Below are 19,857 nucleotides of genomic sequence, written 5' to 3'. Positions count from 1 at the left end.
AACAAGAAGAGAAATGTAGCCTATTGATTAAGAAAATATTGTTAGGATTTTGATTTCAGAAAAAATAAAATGCAACACCCTGTCTCCATGACTGTGGAAATTCCACGTATTTTCTTCCTTAACTGGGTAACTCGGAGGTGTAAAGGCAGACCCCGGGACTCCTGGCATGGCTCAGGCCAAGTCCACTCTTAAAACTACCTGTACACAGTATCACATACAGATCAAAACTTCCCAGGTAATGGCTGCAGAAGACAATAGAAAACAAGGAAGAAATCAACCTCAAATGAAATGATCATCTATATGTGAGAACCCTACATGTTTAACAAGAATTCCATCTTCCTCCCTGTATTCATCCACACAGAATATTGGTGTCACTGTAATATCAACACTCAGCCAAGAACAAGTTTAGAAGATACATGGCTTAATTTTGCTGAAAAATTTATATTTTCAAATGAATTTACTAAAAGATATACTTCTGTGTGGTAGGATGTAATAGTGTGATGAAATTCTTGAACTATGGACATTTATTTCAGCCATTTGGCCATGTAGAAGATCTAACAGTTCAACTATTTCTCTGTTAATGATGTACATCTACACTTGGTTTAGAGCAAGTACTAATATTATAGGCAGGAAAGATGGCTTGGTGGTTAAGATTGTTGGCTGCTCTTACAGTGGACCTGGGTTCAGTTCCTAACACCCACATGGTGGCTCGTACTGTCTGTATTCCAGTTCCTGTGGATCCAAAGCCCCCTTCTGGTCTCCACAGGCATCAAGAAAGCATATGGTGCAGATATACATGCAGCCAAAAGGTGTGTGTGTGTATGTGTGTGTGTGTGTGTGTGTGAGAGAGAGAGAGAGAGAGAGAGAGAGAGAGAGAGAGAGAGAGAGAGAGAGAGAGAGAAAACATTAAGAAAAGACTACCTAGCTGGGCAATGGTGGCGTACTCTTTTAATCCCAGCACTTGGGAGGCAGAGGCTGGTGGATCTTCCTGAGTTCAAGGCCAGCCTAGTCTACAGAGCAAGTGCCAGGAGAGGCTTCAAAGCTACATAGAGAAACCCTGTCTCAACCCCCACCCCCAAAAGACTACCTTAAAATGTGAAATAATCAGCTTTAACTTAATAGGACAGAATGGTGTAGGTTGGTATATCAAAAATAGACAAAAAGCCAGTGGCTTCTTCCCATAATAAAAGTGAAATAATGATGAAATGTGGTAGATGTTTATATTTGCAACCACCACAAAGTTTTAACTGCATGGGAAAAACAACTTGCTGAAGGACTTGAGCACCTTGTGAGGCAGCATTTCTGTTGATGGAGACTTAACATTGTGAAGATGCTAATCTCCTCACAGCCTCTTTAGGGAGAGACAGAAAGGAAAGCATAGCTGTGACCCTCTGCAGGAAGACAGGAGAAACACAGCAAGGACAAGAATGGGCTCCTGACAGAAAGGGAGAGGAAAGAAGTACAGAGATCAGAACCAAGACTCTGGGTGGGAAGTTAGATACCTGAGGATTTACACATGAGCTCCGGATGCCATTTCAAACCAAAGCAGGAAGTACTAACCACCAACAAAGTCACTGTCTGCAGCAAAAGTGCTTCCTTTATTTATGTGAAAATAACTGTTTTTATTACTTTTTACTTTAGGACATATTTCAAATGGGCTATAGCTTATTCGGTTGCACTATGATATCACAATGTATGGTAGTTACTTTTAACTGTTAGAGGGATGTTCCAAGATGCCCAATGGAAGCCTAGAGACATGGATAGCCCGGAACCCATGTATACTCATTACATAGTTTACAGTTATGTGCTGTGCTTTGTCTGTATACTGTATTGTTTTAACACCCATGATAGAATCTAAAGTTATTTGATGAGGCCTCTCTCTACTAGTCAGTCTCTTGTGCTCACGTGATAAGAACCATGGCTAAGAGTGTGAAAGGATACAAGCCCAAGTGGCAGGGAAGGCAGTGCAGCATGAGACTGCTGCTCACCTGTGCCCTCTGTCAGGAAAAAGAGAGAGATGGAGGCTGGGACTCAGTTTGCTTTCTACTTTCTATTCATGCAGGGACGCCAGCTCATGCATGATGCTACCACATTCATGGTGAGTCTGCCCTCTTCACCTCTTTAGAAAAGGCCTAAGGGGGGGGGGGACAGTTTTACTAGAAAACGCTCACAAACCTCTCTTTGTGTTCTGTGACTGTCACACAATTCAGAAAGACACAGATGACTAGAACTGCACACTAGGACGCTTACTCAAAAAGGTGGCATGGTGGCACTTGCCTGCAGTCCCAGCACCAGGAGTGCTAAGGATGGAACATCAACAGGTTGTTTGTTTTTGTTTTGTTTGGAGACAGTTTCTCTGTGTAACAGCCCTGGCTGTCCTGGAACTCACTCTGTAGACCAGCTGGCTTCAAGCACAGGGATTTCCCTGCCTCTGCCTCTCAAGTGCTGGGATTAAAGGTACAAGCCACTACCACCCAGTGGAACATCAAGAGTTTAAAGCTATCCTGGGCAACATGGCTATAGAATGTCTCAATTTTATTTATTTATTTTTTAAGGGCAAAAGAGTAATCTAATGGAACACACATCATATATGGTAAACAAAATAGGTAAATGAAATTGCAGGAATGATAAAAATGATAAAACCCACTATAGCATAAGAAAGTATTAACAAAGTCAAGAAACTGGTTCAGAACTCGCAGTCTCTTGTCACAGTACAATAAATGATACATTACACAAGTAAAATATTTACAACTCCTAAATATCAGGAAGCATGAAATAATTCAAAATAACATGAGAGCCTAAAGTATTTAACAAAAATTTGAAGCAGACTGAAACTTTTGAGAGGCAGCTAGTTCACCATTTATTCAGGGTTAGTGCCTTTAAAAGAGATGAGAAAACTTGGTAATTAAGAATTAACTAGGAATTCAACTCAGGAAGCCAGGGACTAAGAATCAGAGCAAACAAAACCACAGAACAGAAAGGGTCACAAAGGAGAGCTCTCCTAGCCCAACCCAGCAGAATCAGGGATCACTTTGATGTCTCATGAGCTGAGCAGCTGAGACAAGGAGCTGCAGTGCAAACACCAGGACAGAGGTCCACACCTGGACACTCAGCCTCAACACCACCACGGGCTTCTCCAACAGGAGCTACCATGTTAGAGGTGCATCGGTGAGAGACTCACTGCAAGCCGGCTGTACAGTGCAGACTAGAGATCATCACAGGTGATGGAAGTCTAAATCTCAACTCAGTTGAGGGCCAGCCAAATGCATGACTGATGAAAGAGAAATTCTAAGAGTAATTTAGTGGGGAAAGAAACATGTTTGTGTATAAGGAAAGAAAAACTCAGGTATAATATTCTTTTTCCCACACCCAGAATATGACCGTGCAATTACACTAAAATTGGTATACAGCTGCAGTAACTTCAGGGAAAAAAAGGCCAAATCATGTCTGACGTTTTGTTATTTCAATAAAAAAAATTATAGGTGTTCGTGTGTGTGTGTGTGTGTGTGTGTGTGTGTGTGTGTGTGTGTGTGTGTGTGTGTGTGTGTTCAGGAAATCTATCTTATAGAAGAACTAAAATTACAGACTCAAAAATATGCCAACTCAGTTTGGGCAAGGGTCTATGATGAATCAAGATGCTCACTGGCTTCAACATAAAACCTTGTAGAAACAATAGCTCTGGATGGAGAAAATATGCAAGTTCTTTTGTTCTAGAGACCAGAAGTGCAACAGAAACAAAATACAATAAAAAATGAAAATTCAGGTACAGGAATTATGCATTTCATACTGAATAATTATTTCTGTACTGCCCGTAAATCCTCTCTGGTAAGCTGTGCATCTAAAACTCATCGAACTGCCACGGGGTAAACGCAGCTCCATCCATCAAGCAGCCACTTGACAAATACATTCCATAATAGAAGTTTATTTTTATGGGAGGCTGAATCAAGGACTTTCCCATGCATACAAAAACTTGTCAAAATTATTTATGAGTCTTGCTGAGACACACAATATGTCATATCAAACTCCTATTTTCCTTCCAAGTACAGACTGTCAATATCTCTACTACTATCAATAATGGGGACATGGCTGATAGCAGCCTCAGGAATGTGAGGTCATGTGTCCATCCAGCTGTGTGGTGTGATGGGAAGAAGTAAGTCTCCACCAGCTCTTGAAGGCACAGCCAGGGACAGCTGGCACTGTACACAAGACCTTGACAGCACATGCTTGAAAAGTTGCAGCAGATTATGGCTGAAGCAAAACAAAATAAAAATCATAGAAGATACTTCATCTTTCATTTTGCACATAAAGTATTAGTTAAGTGTGATAAAACAAACACTTGAAGATCATGAAAACTGCTCATCCCCTGTGAATTTTCAACAATAAAAAATTAGCTTGATAGAGCATGAATGATAGGAGGGGCGGTTCTCAGACGCAGGATATGCTGTGATGAGGGCCAAGTAAGTCTTAACAGTGCTGACTCTTATTTCACACACAAGTGTCAGCTGATACACACGAGAGCTCAGATTTCTTCAGCTACATGGGCCTCCCTTGCTGGATTCCTCAGGAAGCTCAGTGAGAATAAGGAAAACTGGTGAAGAACTTTTGAGATAATTTATAACAGCAAGAAAATGCTACTAGTCCTCAGCACTACAGGTTACAATGTAACATTAGCTCCCTCTCCTCCGCTGGTCTTGGAAGTCATTGGGTGCAGGGAAGACAGGCTGGAGGAGAGGACTCCCTGGCCTCTGAGAAAGTATGCATTACTGCTGGCAGGTGTGTGGACTGCGCAGGAACCATAAGCAGGACCATTTCAAGAGTGTCCATGCCCCTTGCTGTCAATGGGTGGGTCTGAAGTGTGAAAAGGGCTGTTGAACTTTGACCTTTTCAAGACAGCTTCACACCTGACTATGTGGCTTCGGTTTTACAGCTCTCACCCATGTTCAGCTTCTGGAGAAGGAACTTTTGGAAGAGTGGGAGACTGGCAGCTGCTGGGATTCTACAGACCCCTAGCGTACTACTCAGCACACTGTGGCCAATAGCAGTGACATGTTGTAGGACCCTGTCATGTGCTGCCAGGCAGGGCTGACCTTGGGTGCCATTGAGACCTTCCATCTTAGAAACCAGAAAGTAAAAAATTGTTTTCTTGGAATCCTGAAACAAATTATTAGTGAGACTCTTTTTTTTTTTTAAAGAGAACTATTTTTTTTTCCTTTTCCCCTGCATAAGTTGGAAAAAAGGAATAACAGGAAAGGGGAAGGGGAGGACTTAAAATTCAAAATAATTTCTCTGATCTTCCTTGTACTTTTTGGAACACACTCTAAATACTCTACAGAGTCCCCGCCAAGGCTCAAGATCCTGCCCAAGGCTTGCAAAAGATTCCTGTTCATTAATGATTCAAAAAGAGATTCTGGCAAGGGAAGAAAGTGAGAGATGTTTAGCCAGCCTCTGTGTAGGCCTGAGCCATCTTTGGTGGTTGTGGTGCAACTCCAACCTAGAAACACAACTGAAAACTTCACTCCTCCCACATATGCCCAAACCCAGTGCTTCAACATGAGAACCATGATAAGCTATTCTTGCAATTCTGAGATAGTCATTTTAAATAACTGTGATGTGTTTCAAACAGGACTACTTCATCTACTTAAAAATGAGTTGATTGTGCTGAATAACCCCACCATATCTAGTGTTTCTACATATAAAGCATTTAGAGATTGGTGTTCCAGTTTGTTAAGTAACCAAGTAAAGTTTCCAGTAAAAAGAGGTACAGCCCAGGAAAGTAAGGGTACCACCTGCCTTAAAACACTCACATTTGCTTTTTCCTCAACCACAAGAACCTATGAAGAGGTGGCTGTGATTCCTAACCTCTAAGAGAAGGAGCAGAGGGCACTTCAAGATGGGACGACACCCGGTCTCCAGCTTGTGCGTGATACAATGGATGCTGGACCTAAACTTTCCCCCACCACAGCTGTAGCTGCTAAGAAGACACCAGGAGGGACCCTGGGAGGGAGTGTGATGTGGAAAGGGTTTAAAAGCAAGAAAGGAAGTCACAGAAGGACATTATAAAACTCAAGTTTAGAAACCTCTGGTGAGAGTAACTATTACTTAAGTCATGAAAGGGTCAACCATCAAGCTATGAGAGAGAAAGTTACTCCAGTTACGTTCACCTGGCACATAGAGCTCTCTGTAGCCTTGACAGATGCTGCTCAATGGGAGCCATGTCTGCGGGCTCCATGCTAGCCTGCAGAGCTGCAGTTTCACTCTGGTCTGCACGCACTCCTATCAATTTGCTCCATGTGCTCATTCCATCATCTTACCCAAGACTCAGCAGCAGGCACATAAGAACGAAGGCCCTTGGGAGCAAGAACAGGTGTGATTTGGGAACCAGTGGCCTGTCTGGTGCTGACGCCTGCCAACTTGTCCACTGAGGCTCTTTCTTCTTCCCTTTCTTTAACAGCCTATACCAGGGTTAACCACCTCACATGTTACTGTTTATGGCGAGGTCTTCTTAGTGATATGGCTGCCCTGGCACTGTTGGTCATGACACAACATGCCTGGCTATGACTTCCTAGGTGTCAGTAGCATCCTTAGAGTGATGGCAATCCCTCACATCTTCTGACTTTGTCATATGGTCTCTCTCTCACACTTTAAAAGAAAGGCACACGTGAACATCTAACAGCAAGACAAGTGCAGTGGTGCCACCTGCATTCATTCGGAGCTCTGAAAGGCTGCTCTTTATGCTAACCCTCTAATACACACATGAACACAGTTTACAGTTTCCTAATCATGGGGCATGACATAATTTAGAGATGTTATTTTATGTCACATGCATTACTAAAGCTTGGCTGCCTTCTTCACAAAGTCGGTCCCTTAGCTTACCTCATGCTGACCCTTCCCTGAGTTCTCCACCCTTCTCCCCCTTCTATGTTGGAAACAATGTTACAACCAGATCCTGGCCTGTAGCTCAAGGTAGGAAGCCACAATGGGATAGGCATTGATGAACTTGAACAAAAAATGTTCCATATTTACCAAAAGGGCTTTACATGGTTAAGTCTTGATCTGATGAAAATAAACCATAGTGGCTAGGCAGAATCATCTTGGTGAGTTAATATAATCTCCACACGGGTGAAAATACCTTTTAAATTGGTCCTGATGTCATTATTTGAATCATTTTAATAATTCTTCAAATATTTTATGCACACAAATTATCTTTCAAGTTAGTTAACACTTTCTTATATGGCATACTATTCTTGATCAAAGGATAAACAGAGTGGGTTAGTGAATATGGGTTAGAATTTAATAATGGATGCTAGGTTCTTTACATCAATAAAATACATGAAAACCTCATGTGCAAAAGGCCCAACAGACTGAGTCAAAGCAGGTGGCTCTTTGGTGAGCTGAAACTACATTGCTGTTCTGTGTTAGTGAAATTCTAGCTTTCACCCCTTGAAAAGATGCTACACTGCCACTGAGTGAAAGGTATCCAATGCCAACAGTGATGCATGCATAGCTTTTACTTTAGACCATACTGTCCAAGTGTTTCTAGGCTGGTGGTGCGTGCTTAACCAGTGTGAACATTTCACACAGTAGACCTGAGTCAACAGCTATAGCTAAACAGCACCCACTCCTTTACCCATTTCCTTTATGTTTTTCCATTTTAACTGAATATCATTACATCATTCCCCCCTCATTTACACATTTTAATAATACCCATTTTCTTTTTTGCACTTTCTAAGAATCTTCTGAGCTAGAAAGACATCATAAATTAATGAGTTTTGAATGGATATTATACTTACCTGCCTTAAACTCAAAGGGTACAAAAAAAAAAAAAGAATTTAGTGAAAATTCTTTTTCCAACTTGTGTTCCCAGAGATCAAGACCTTTCCAAGATGGGGGTTCCTCAGTGATTTGTGGGATGCCCCTTAGTGACCAAGAAAAGACACATAAACCACATGCCCATCTCTTTTTTCTTTAACATAAACACTAGTGCATTGTGCCTATTGGACTGCATCTTGCTTTTTCTCCATAAACATTTGATATTGTTCCTCACCAATACAGGCTGTTCTCATTCTTTCTTATGACTGCAAAATATTCCATGTGAGGTGCCCAGGGATCACACTCCATCCTGTGTGAGCACCTGGTGGAGTAAGGCACTACTTGCTATCATAATGCACTGAAAGGTAAATTTGCACAAAGATTAAAGTGGTCACGACCAGTTCAAGAGCAGAAGGGTGGCTAAGGGCTAGTCCCCAAAGTGGCCAGTCAGGGAAATGCAACCTTTGTGTGGGCATCAGGGTGTACAGAGCATTTTCTTCCACACTATTACGTATCTTTATGAGATCTGAGTTCACTGCTGGTCTTCAACATATGGACACAACAATGGACCCTGCAGTATAAAAGATCAGTGCTTTAGATTATTGCTCTCTCTATGAAAATATTGTGAAATGTGACAGTAACCAGAAGGTTAAGCTGGGGGGAGGGCATCTGAATGAATGGTAATACGAATAAATACACTCCACAACTTTCAAAAAAAAACAGTCAACTGAAAACAATGTCACTGTCGTACTGTCAAATTTACCTTTCTTGGGATCAAGAGAATTCCAAAGGGGTTAAAAATCCTCTGTTGAAAAAAAAAAAGAAAGATAGTGGGTTTCACCTCCCCAAGATACCTAAGCAAACACTTCCTTTTCCCTTTTGTTGCCTGAGGAACCTTGACACACTGCCACAGGGCAGGCCCTGACTGTGGCTGCTGGAGGCTCCTAATTGCGAAGCCCTTACAAAGATTGAGCCTGATCATTCACTGAATTGTTGAGTTGATGGGATTCGTGTAGCTGGTTATAAATTGATAATCTAAATTAATTCATTCAAGCAGAAATCGATTCTGTAGCTCCTCGAGAGCTTGTAATAACGCTTACCTCCCACTGCTCCCTGCCTTCTCTGTTTCAGAAAGCTGGTCGGAAACAGCTGGATCCAGGTGACCTGCTAGCTCATTAAATCTGTTACACGTTCCTTCTGGTAAATGATATTAAGCTGAGATGTCCTAACGTTGATTTTTTTTACTTTAATTTTATGACAGAAATAACCTAATTTGTAATACAAAATAACAATCTCCTTGGATTACTTTGCCTTGTTAAAATATTTTATGCATTTTTCATTTACACAAAGGTAATGGAAAACCACTTAAACTATCTGTTATTTAAACCACGGGAGATATGTTACTGAAAGTCTGATAGCTGCAAAAATGATTGTCTCTTCATAGTCTTTACTTTATATCTGTAATAAAAGGCAGACAATTCAATTCATTGGTTAGTAAATAAAGTACGATAGTTTTTATTTTATTTTCTCTGCCTTCCAAGAGCTAAAATCAGATTGCTTTTGAAATTCATTTAGAAACAGGGCTCATTACTTCCCTACCCTCTTTCTAATCCAAAGTGTCTAATGTCCATTTGGAGGTTCCTGTTTTCTTTAGCAGAAGCTGTAAGCAGACTCTGAACCCCATCCTAAAAGATCATTTCCTAGGGACTTTCGACCTATATACAGATGGCTGAAGGATGCAGTCCAAGCATGGCCTGTGGGGCACCCAAATTAGTCAAAGCTACCTTTTAGCAGACTCTTGACTTCACTGCCTTTTTCTGAGCAAATTTTAAATGAAAATATGCAGCAAGCAGAGATCAAGTACTTTCTGAGAGAGAGAGAGAGAGAGAGAGAGAGAGAGAGAGAGAGAGAGAGAGAGAGAGTAGTTTGTGTGTGTGTGTGTGTGTATTCACAACCCAAAGTGGTAAGGTTTCTCAAGTCATGGAAGGAGATGATTTGAAACACCAAGTTCTTATCTCCAATGTGCTCCTGTTTACCCAGAGGCCAGAAACATGGTTTTCTAGCTGTACAGCCCTCACTGTTGAAGCTAGTGGAGTGCTGGCTGACAATCCTGCTTTCCAAGGGGGAATTATGGGAACCAACCATCTTAAACAGGCAGATGAACAGAAAATAGCATCCCGGAATTCATAAACATTTTAATACCGAATACTACATGTTTAGTGCTGAAAATGTTCTTAAAATATTTTCTAAATATAACCCTAGCAATGAATGCCTAGCAATTCACTCCCGAAGTTTCTATAGTTTGTAACTATTTATATCACAACAGTTAAAACCAGAATTTAAAAATATTAAGCATAAATGACTCTACATGCTTGCTGGTTAAAAATGAATTTGAATAGGCACAGTCAGGGAAGCAAAAGCCTGCCTGTGCACCCGCTCCTTCAGGGAGGGTGCTGTCTAAAGAAAGGGATGGTGATGGTGTGTGGGAAGTCCTGGGGACTGGGAGAGTGGCCGAGAACTCTTCCGCATCAAGTGAGGTCCTCGTGCTGATGTCCTGTACTGGTCCCACCAACGAGGAAAGGCAAATTCTAGGACTTTCGTCTGTAACCCCCTGCTCATCTCTGCCCTTTCTCTTGAGAAAAAGGGACCAACTCTTTAAAAACTTTAGTTTGGAAAACAAGAGAAATAGGAATACGGCAGCTGGTGTAGAGTGAGATATAAAGGAGAGCTGCATGCAGCCCCCCACACACTGCCTGGACCGCTGACAGGAACAATGTCATTAAGGGCCACTGCTCAAGTTCTGAGAGCGTTACCCCTAGAGACCCATGCCACAATTTGCCCCAAACCTTGGTCCTGTCCAAGATGCAGGCCCCACTGGGTAGGTGACTATGGTAGCCACCTGCTTCACCTTCTGGGGCAATCTGAGATCTTGCAACATTCTCCACAGAGCAGCCAGAGTGTTGCAGAAGAGATGGGAAAGGCAGTAAAAGTCAGAAGTGATGGAAGATGACAAGGAAAGTAATTTTGGGACATGGCTGGACAGCTGCCTTATGAGTTCACACCAGTTATGAAAGCACACACAAGACCTGCATGAGCTCAAGCCAGACAAAATCCCAGCATGGAAAGGGGAAGTGGACACCGAGTTCCACCCCTAACTGTGAAAACTGTTAGCGGCATTTGATAGCTACTGAAGGAGAAACAGTTTCTTAAGGGTGCAGCAGGAGGACCATGTTCCAGTGAAGGTCAGAAGGGACTTGATGGGTTTTAAAAGAGGACACAATGTTGAGTGGGATGTGGGGGTGGAACATGGTAAATATTATCAAAATACAATGTATGAAATTCTCAAAGAACTAATAAAATATTCAATTAAACACATTTAGGAAGTGAGCAACCTCATGGTCTCTTTACATAAGAAGTGAAGAGAATTGAGAAAGCAAGATTTCTTAATTAAAAAAAAATACATATTATGTATGTGTGTCTGTGTTTTACATGCATGTATGCACACCACAGCTTATGTGTAAAGAGAGGCCAGAAGACAACTTTTGAAAATCAGTTTTCTCCTTCTACCATGTTGGTCCTGGGGATTGAACTCACGTTCTCAGCCTTCATGTGCTGGTCTTCTTGGTGTTTAGAAATAAGATTTCCAACACCTTCTTAAAACACACAGAGTATTGCAGCTCACACACTAACAACATTTTTCCTCAAGATTGCATTGCATCTATGTGCTAGTAGCTGATCACAAACAGTTGCTAAACACACACACACACACACACACACACACACACACACACACACACACACACACACACACACACACACACAAATCAAAACAAAAAGCAAGCAAACAAGAACAAAAATTAAACCCCAACTCTTGGAATTCACTCTATGGATTTTGTGTTTGCTAACTTTGGTTGCTTCTGCCAGCATCTGCCCTCAGTAGGGACTTTTCATGGGTACCCCTTTGAGCCTCTCTTCTTGTACCTAGACCTTGCTCTGTTACCTTGTCCAAAGTAACAATGAAGTTACATCCCTACCAACTGAAAGGCAAAGAGCAGCCCTGTTACCTACATTGTAGCCATGAGTGCAGAGGCCTGTGCTCTGCCCAGCAACTCCTCCCTGCAAGCTGTACTCTTCCAGATGCAAGGGCTCTGAGAAGAGCATAGCCCTTCCCACCCTATGCTTCTTAGGGATTTCCTCATTGTACCTTTACCTGCAGTTCCATAAATAACACCTCAACATATTTGGTCTTGTTTCGTATACATCTGTAATTTCCTAATTAGAATTAATTTCAAACTGGAATTTGTAAGGATGTACAAAGATTGCTCTTACACCTTTACCTTGCTCTGTAATGAACACATTTTAGAATCTTTCACTTATTATATGTGTTCACACACGCACACACACACACCCTCCCTGGCAATAGACAAGATCTCACCATACAACCCAGCTTGGCATTGAGTTTGCAATCCTCCTGCCTCAGCTTCCAGGGTTCTGGGATTAGACCTGCAGCATCACACGTGCAGCCATTTTCCCTTTGACGACCCTCTGAGAGTTGAGCCGTGGACCTGCTGCATTTTCACCTATGAATACTACATTGTGAGCTCCCTAAGAACAGATCTTGCCTTATTAAGCATGAAATTTAAAAGGAAACAATAAAACTAGAAAAAATAATACAGAAGAAAGAAAGAGAGTGTGGGCCATGGTCCTAAGCAGGAGGAGCACAGCACAGGATGACCACTTGGCTCCACAGTCTCGTGCTCAGGCCCATCAATCGTAAAAGCCTGTTGCTAACTGCCAGCTTGTCTGATTTTTAGTGTTTTCTGCTCCCATGGTGCACTTCAACCAGTGCAACATTTTAAAGGCCACTTCAAACAGTTTTCTAAAGGTCTCACTTGACTTGGACCAGAGACGGCTGCCACTTCCTCAGTGTTTCTCATTCCACTCTTTACCCTTCAGCTTCCCCAATTTGTTCTCACGAACCTTAGGGAATTGCAACTATGTTAAATGAAGTAAATGTAATTTAAGCGAATGGTTTAATGAGTTTTAGCAAATACAAGCATATGTGTAGTCACCACTACCACCACCACTGCCAAAGCTTCTAGCTCCAGGAACCTCAGCCCCAGTAGATCCCGAAGACAGCTTCCTAGTCTGGATCATAAGATGAGCAGAAGACAGCATGTGCTTGAGTGTTGGGTGCTTTTGCTGTTGTCTGCAACCACAGTTAATTTTCATCACAGAGTAATACCCTACCGATTGCTTATCTGCTCACTCATCTGGCATTGGGATTATTTCTAGCTTCTGGCTACAATGACCAGAACTACTGTGAACATTGAATATAAATCTTTGCCTGACCACATGGTTATACTGCTTTCAGATTAATTCGTAGAAGAACTATTGATTCATATGTTAAGTATATGTTTAATTTTTAAGACACTGATAACCTGTTTTCCAACAACTGCATCATTTGACATCTCCACAGCAGCCTTGACAACCCCAGATGCTTCACCTCCTACCACCACTTAGCCTTCCTGCCTTTCAGATCTGAGTTGTTCTGGAGGGCACAGGAGCAGGGGATTGACTGGCAATGTGCAGCATCATCTTAGAGGTTTGGGGGCTGCTTGAAATCCTCTTTTAAATACCTTTCCTTGTCCTTTGTCTACTGAAAATTCATTTGGGTTGTATTATGTAGATTCTGCATTGTGGCTTCTGTCGGATGTGTGTACAGCACATGTTTGTCTTTGCTCTGTGGCTTCGTTTCTTTTTTCTTTTATTGGACAGGGTCTTCTGAAGAGTAGAAGCCATCACTTCAATGAAGTCCAGTGATGTTTTCATTGTGGCTCAAGCTGTGTGTTCCCTCACAAGCGTGAAGCTGTGATGCAAACCCAAATCAGGGGCACCTGTGCTCTTCCCCGCTTCCATCATCTTAGCCTTGGCATTTCTCTCTCCATCCACTTCAAGGTCAGCCTGAGCTCAGCATGAAGCAACCTCAAGGCTCACTGTTTAGATTTGTGGGCATTGTTGTCTTCATGGACACTCAAGCAGCTTGGCCCTGACATTCTTTAGTACCTTGATAGAAAACTTGGCCAACCAGCTGCTTTTATTAGGGCTGTCGTCAGGAGAGGTGATTCTGACCTCCTCCTCCTCCTTCCTCTGTCCTCACACCCCTTTTCCCCCCTTTTCATCTTTGCCTCTCAGAGCTTGTCGTTGGCACACTTTCAGTCCAGAACTTCAAATTCACGATACTTTTCTATACATTTAACATCCCTTTAAGCATTTTAGGCTGTTTGCAGTTGTGAGATTTCAGTGGTTATTTTTCTGGTTTCTATTTTGCTGACATTTATTAAGACACTGCTGATTAGACAGATTATTGCTATCCCATCCTTTTCTTTTCTAGCCATTATGTCTTTCTCCTGATTAGGGGTCACATTATACACTTCTTTGCACACCGAAGACATTTTATTGGCAGCAGGTATGAATGTTGCGGTTCGCTTTGACCACAGTGACACTTCCATGCAGATCAGCCTGAATCGTCACAGGTTTGCTTATGTATTAAGTGAAGGAATGATGGCCACTAATGAAGACTCAGTGGGCTCAGCAATGTTACAGAAATCACTAAGCATAAAACAACTTATTTCATAAATATCTATGGAAGGTTCATTAAGGTAAGGATCAATTTTTGAAACATTAAAGAAGAGTCATGTTAAATTTAGTGACCAATACTGAATACGTATTGATTTTTAAAGAAAAATATATGTGCATATGCTATAGTGCTAATGTTCCACTTCAAGCTGAAAAATGACCACACATGACTCCTCCTCGTCACTAAACAAAGAACTACTTAGCAAAAATTTCATTAAATTACTTAGATTTGCAGTTCTTTAAATTTTGATCCTAAAATGTTTAAATTCTATGGCTGTACAAATCAAAGACAGTGCAGAAATTTAATTAGTTTTAAATGCACATCTAGTCCTTTAAGATGCCACACTTTGTTAACAGAGCCCTGGTTGAAGTAAATACAGTGACAGCAATACTGACTGACCTTATGGAGACTCCCACACATTGCCCACAGACCTGGGTCTCAAGTGTCCATGTGATCTCAGTTTCCTCACAAATCAGAGGTGTCCCAAGACTGTCTGAGTTGTTATAAACATGTAAAAATGGGATGGAAAACCTAACTGTGTAAGGAAGCAGGGACAGAACACCAGACACTGGTTTCATCTTGAGTGACTGTGGTGATGTATTATTTATGATTTCTTAAAGCTTGCCTGAGGATTCAGAATGCAAACCTAGAAACAAGCTATACAGGTCAGGCAGTGGTGATACATGCCTTTAATCCCAGAAGCCATATTAGCAAGCCATAGAGCCAGAAAGTGGTGGCACACACCTTTAATCCCAGGACTCAGGAGACAGGCAGATGGATTGCTCTGAGTTCAAGCCATGATGGCCTACACAATAGTGAAGCGTAACAGAGCTCAAGCCTTTGATCCAAGCACCTGGGATCACATGCCTTTAATCTTAGCACTTAGGGAGGCGGAGACAGGAGTGATAGGGCTGGGCAGAGAAAGGAATATAAGGCAGGAGGAGATAGGAACCGAGAGTTTTTGCCTCTGAGGATTTGTGGAGGCAGGATTGCCATTTCAGCTTGATCTATTGGCTTGGCTGCTTTGCCTCTCTGATCTTCAGCTTGAAGCTTGAACACCAATATCTGTCTCCGGGTTTTTATTATTCACGTTACAGGTGACTGGAAACTTATACATCCACAGAGCCACAAACTTTCCTAGAAGACTACGCAGCATGCAGCAACCCTTTCTTGGAGTTTAGCTGATATTTTTAAAAGGAAAATATACAAAAGATAGCAGAGTATGATGGTACATATACAGTCCCAGCATTTGGGAGGGGGAGGCAGGAGAATCATGAGTTTCAGTCATTTTCAACTACACGCTAAATTCAAGGATAGTCTGGTATACTCAAAAGAACTGTTGGTAGGGCAGTACTCTATTTCACTGAGCTGTGTGGTTGAAAAAAAGGGGGGGCCTTCATAAATTTGAGATCCTGAATACCTGATGCCAAACTCAAGAGCTGGGGGTGAGCCTATGTTTTGCTTCTGCAAAAAGAATTAATGTGGCATTTATGAAAGCTCAGGGCCAAGTTTCCTGAAAATCATTTGTGAAAAGATCCAAAGGTTTACAACCTATCAACCATCTGCACAGTTGGGAAGCTGTGGTGGAGATTTCAGGAAACCCTGCTAATAGTTCTGCTTTTGAAAAACCCTTGTGTTGTCACACACACAGCTCCAACTGCTTAATAACATGCAGAAATGGAATATAATCAAGGGTCTCACAGGGAATCCAATCCAGGACGTTAAGGGAAAAAGAGACAGTGAAAACAAAGTTCTTTTAATGACCACAATTTTGCTGTAGTATTTGAGATTGCCCTGGCAATTTCCCAGTTAACCAAAACCAGTCACATTAGAGCTGGTTGAAATAGAGTAAGTTGCTAAGAATGTTGCTTGGTGATAGACTTAGGGTTCAAAGGAGGGATTAATTGAAAGCTACACAGGGTGGGTTTCATTTTTGTCTGCTTACCATTCCGTAACTCCCAAGTCCCTCACTTGATAGTATTTACTGTTTTCTCTCAACTCTACAATACCCTTGAAAACCACAACAATAGTATACAAAGCACCATCTAGAAATAATGTTTTTCAAATTTGGTAAACAAAGATATTTTAAAATGTAAGCAGTTGAAGAAACATCCAAGCTGCTCAAAAGCAGATTATTTAATTTTCAGGAGAACATACAGAACAAAGTAACTCTGATAATTACATTCATAGACCTAACATAAAAGATAGGTAAAAATAAAAAACACAGAAGCAAATTCAATACCGAAAATATATTTTTATGAAAAAGCAAAATGATGCTAATGACTGACATGCCAAGCTCATTGTCCTCTAAAGAAATAGTGAATTACCCTTCTGCCTTTCTTTGCTTGCTTTTGGGTAAGCTGAGAAGCACGGGTCTATGTGATCGTGCAACCCATGCTAACTAAACACTGTGATGGTTGCTACAGGTTTCTAGGTATTCTGAGTACACTTCTGTGTCACAATATGGCACAGCTGCAGCATCCTCTTGCAGTTAGTAACCTGATGCATCCCAGTGAAGACCTGCTTTGGTATCTAGTGATCAGCCTTTTGTAGAGCATAGTAAATGGAACCACACAGGAAGCGTTTGCTTTGTGTCAACCTGTTTCACCCACGAGCTCCATCTATGTCACTATTCAGGTTTCTCCTTACCAAGGTAACTACATGATGGCCACAGCTGATTATCGATTCATCTTTCAGTGAACTCCTAAGTTATTTATAACTTCTGTCTATCTTCAACACTGCCATGAACATCAAAACAAAGGCTTTAATTTTTTTTTATTTTAGATTGATTTATGAGTGTTTTGCATGCATGTATGTATATGCACTACATGCGTGCTTAGTGCCCGGGGAGGTCTGAAGATGGTGTGAGATTCCCTGGAACTGGAATTACAGATAATTGTGAGCTTACCATGTGGTGCTAGGAGTCAAACCCAAGCTCTCTGCAAGAGCACCAAGTGCTTTCACATCTGAGCCATCGTTCCATTCCCAAGGGCACAGTTTTGTGTGACGACATGTTTTCATTTCTTTGGTGATCACTTATAAAAAGACTGCTGGCATATATACTATGTACATATTTAATTTTTTAAGAACTTGTCAAACTGTTTATCAAAGTGGCTACATCATTTCATATTCCCACCAATAATACCTGACAATTCTAGTGGTGACTTCATTAGCATTTGGTACTGTCTACCTAGCTCTAGCTAATTTGAAGGGCTGGCATCTTCTCATGGCTTTGACTCATTTCCTTGACAACTGGCACACTGAGAAGCCCACCATGTATTTGTTGACTTGTATATTGGTGCTGGGAACTGATCCCGGGCCCTTGTATATACTAGAAAAGCACAGTAGCAACTGACTCCCATCTGCAGTTCAGCTTTTGCCAATGTGGGGGAGGTTTTCCTCTTTTCATTGAGTTACGGCTGGTTCTCTTGTTCAGAACTGGGAAATTCAGAACCCAACTGATTTGGTATAGATTCTTTTACTCTTTATTTCTTTGTTTTGAATCAGTCTCAATTAGTAGCCCTGGCAGGCCTAGAATTCACTATGTATACTAAGTTAGCTTTGAACTTAGAGACATTTGTCTGCCTTTGCAAGAATTAAAGGTGTGCATGACCCTGTAATTTTATTTATTTACCTTTTTAATAGACAGTAAAACTCTCAACTCAGATGATGTCCCAATCAATTCTTTTTCTTACTGTGTAGCATTTATGTTCTTTAGGTCCTACTGAGGAAACCTCTATCTCCCCCAAGGTCAGAAAGATTTTCTTCTGTTTGTTCAATACTCATAGTTTTAGGTTTTTGAACCATTTTCAGTTATTTCTGCCAGTGATGTAAAGATCACAGCATCTCTTCCCCACTTAGGAACATAGAAATAGTGCAGAACTGTTGGTTTAAAAGACCAGTCTTTCCTTTTTGGCACTTTCACCTGAACACAGGTGTCCTGATATGGGCTGTCTGTGTACTCTTCAGTGCTCCATGTCTGTGTGTTTGAATTGATTTATGTAGAAAGCAGCTCTCTGTGTTCTCATGCAGATCTTAGAGACCCCATGCTGCCCTTCTGCTAAGGCAGTCCAGCCCCTCAGGACTCTGGGAACCTGCTGGATCTAGATCCATGGAGGGAGGTGATATGAGCAACCTGGGCCTTCCCACTGGCGATTTCTGACTATTTTCTAGGTTTACTTTAGCTCCTGAGTGGTATTTTGAATCTTTCATTTTGAAGACCTTGAAACTATTTTTAAAAATAAATTCTTTAGTTTCTTTCCCATTTAATTCATTTCTAGTTTTCAATTATATTTTAACTTTGCTGGCTACATTTTTCATCCTTTAATTAGGCCACAGGGACTCCAGACAGGTGGCTCCACTAGCCTCTCATTACTATGTTCTTTTCTTCAAGGATTTCGGTTTCTCAGAGTTTTTAAATAGAGCTTGATTAACAGAGGAGGACTGGGTGTGATGTTTCTGTCAACATGGTTTTCTTCATAACACAAATTCTTGTTCAGAAATTGAGCATACACTATACATCTGAAACCACAGCTTCTGATTTACATGATCACTATGTTTTAATTCAGGGAGATGATTGCTAACAATGATTTTTCCATTCTCTGGTTATTGCTTAAAAATCTGACAAGATGCCCTGGATGGTGCAATCATCTATCAAGAAGGCTATGCAGTCAACATGATCTTTGGGATCATCTGCACACAGATTAAAGAGAAAAAGTTCACTTATGGTAACATCGTATCATCACAGGCTTTCTAAGCAGCCGCAGCAATGACTTTCCAATGTATATGTGTTTTAGGCTTATGAGTTTCTGATATAGTTATGGCACTTTATCAACTAGAGGGTTAATCTGTTCTTAAAATAGATATATAACATTCAGCCAACTACTTGATATTTAGATTATAATTCAATACAGAAAGTATTTTTTTTAACCAATGTCCTTCAACAGAAAAATAGATAATAAAAATGTGGCGCATATACACAATGGAATACTATTCAGCTCCAAGGAAAAGTGAAGTCATGAACTTTGTAGATAAATTAGGATGGAGCTAGAAAAGATCATATTAGTTATGAGGTAACCTAGACCCTAGAGGATAAATGCTACATAGTCTTTTTTATGTGCTGTTCCTAGATCCAAGTCTTCAGATGTTAATAAACAATGCACAGTAGCAACAAAAGCCAGGGAAGCTGACCTGAAGGTGGGGGGAGGGATCTGTGGAAGAGTAGCACAATACAGTTCATGTGAAGGAGAAAACATAAAATGGGGAAGGGGGCTCTAACTGGGAGGAAGGGAGGGGTCAATACAGAAGGAGAAGGGAATCAATAACAACAAAGTTGTTTGATAAAGTTTCAATGAATCATTATTTTAAATTTACCTAAAATGATGTATAACATGTGTGTGTGTGATCTT

The 19,857-nt window shown here is 41.2% G+C and overlaps 1 protein-coding gene across 3 annotated transcripts in view; it reads right to left on the bottom strand.

Moving 5' to 3' along the window:
• Znf407 (zinc finger protein 407) overlaps window positions 1-19,857 on the bottom strand; it is a 379,395-nt gene that overhangs the window by 46,243 nt on the left and 313,295 nt on the right. The window contains exon 9 of one of the 3 annotated variants that reach the window (XM_035440299.1): window positions 8,573-8,614. The exons of the other annotated variants lie outside the window; for them this stretch is intronic. Coding sequence (XP_035296190.1) covers window positions 8,604-8,614 — 11 coding nt within the window. The 3' untranslated portion in view covers window positions 8,573-8,603. The remainder of the gene's footprint in view (window positions 1-8,572; window positions 8,615-19,857) is intronic. 3 annotated transcript variants of the gene reach the window in all.

Source organism: Cricetulus griseus, chromosome 2, assembly GCF_003668045.3.
Source record: "Cricetulus griseus strain 17A/GY chromosome 2, alternate assembly CriGri-PICRH-1.0, whole genome shotgun sequence".
Taxonomy (NCBI): Eukaryota; Metazoa; Chordata; class Mammalia; order Rodentia; family Cricetidae; genus Cricetulus; species Cricetulus griseus.
The sequence above is the reverse complement of the archived record's forward strand: the minus strand, read 5'-3'. Positions and strand labels throughout refer to the sequence as shown.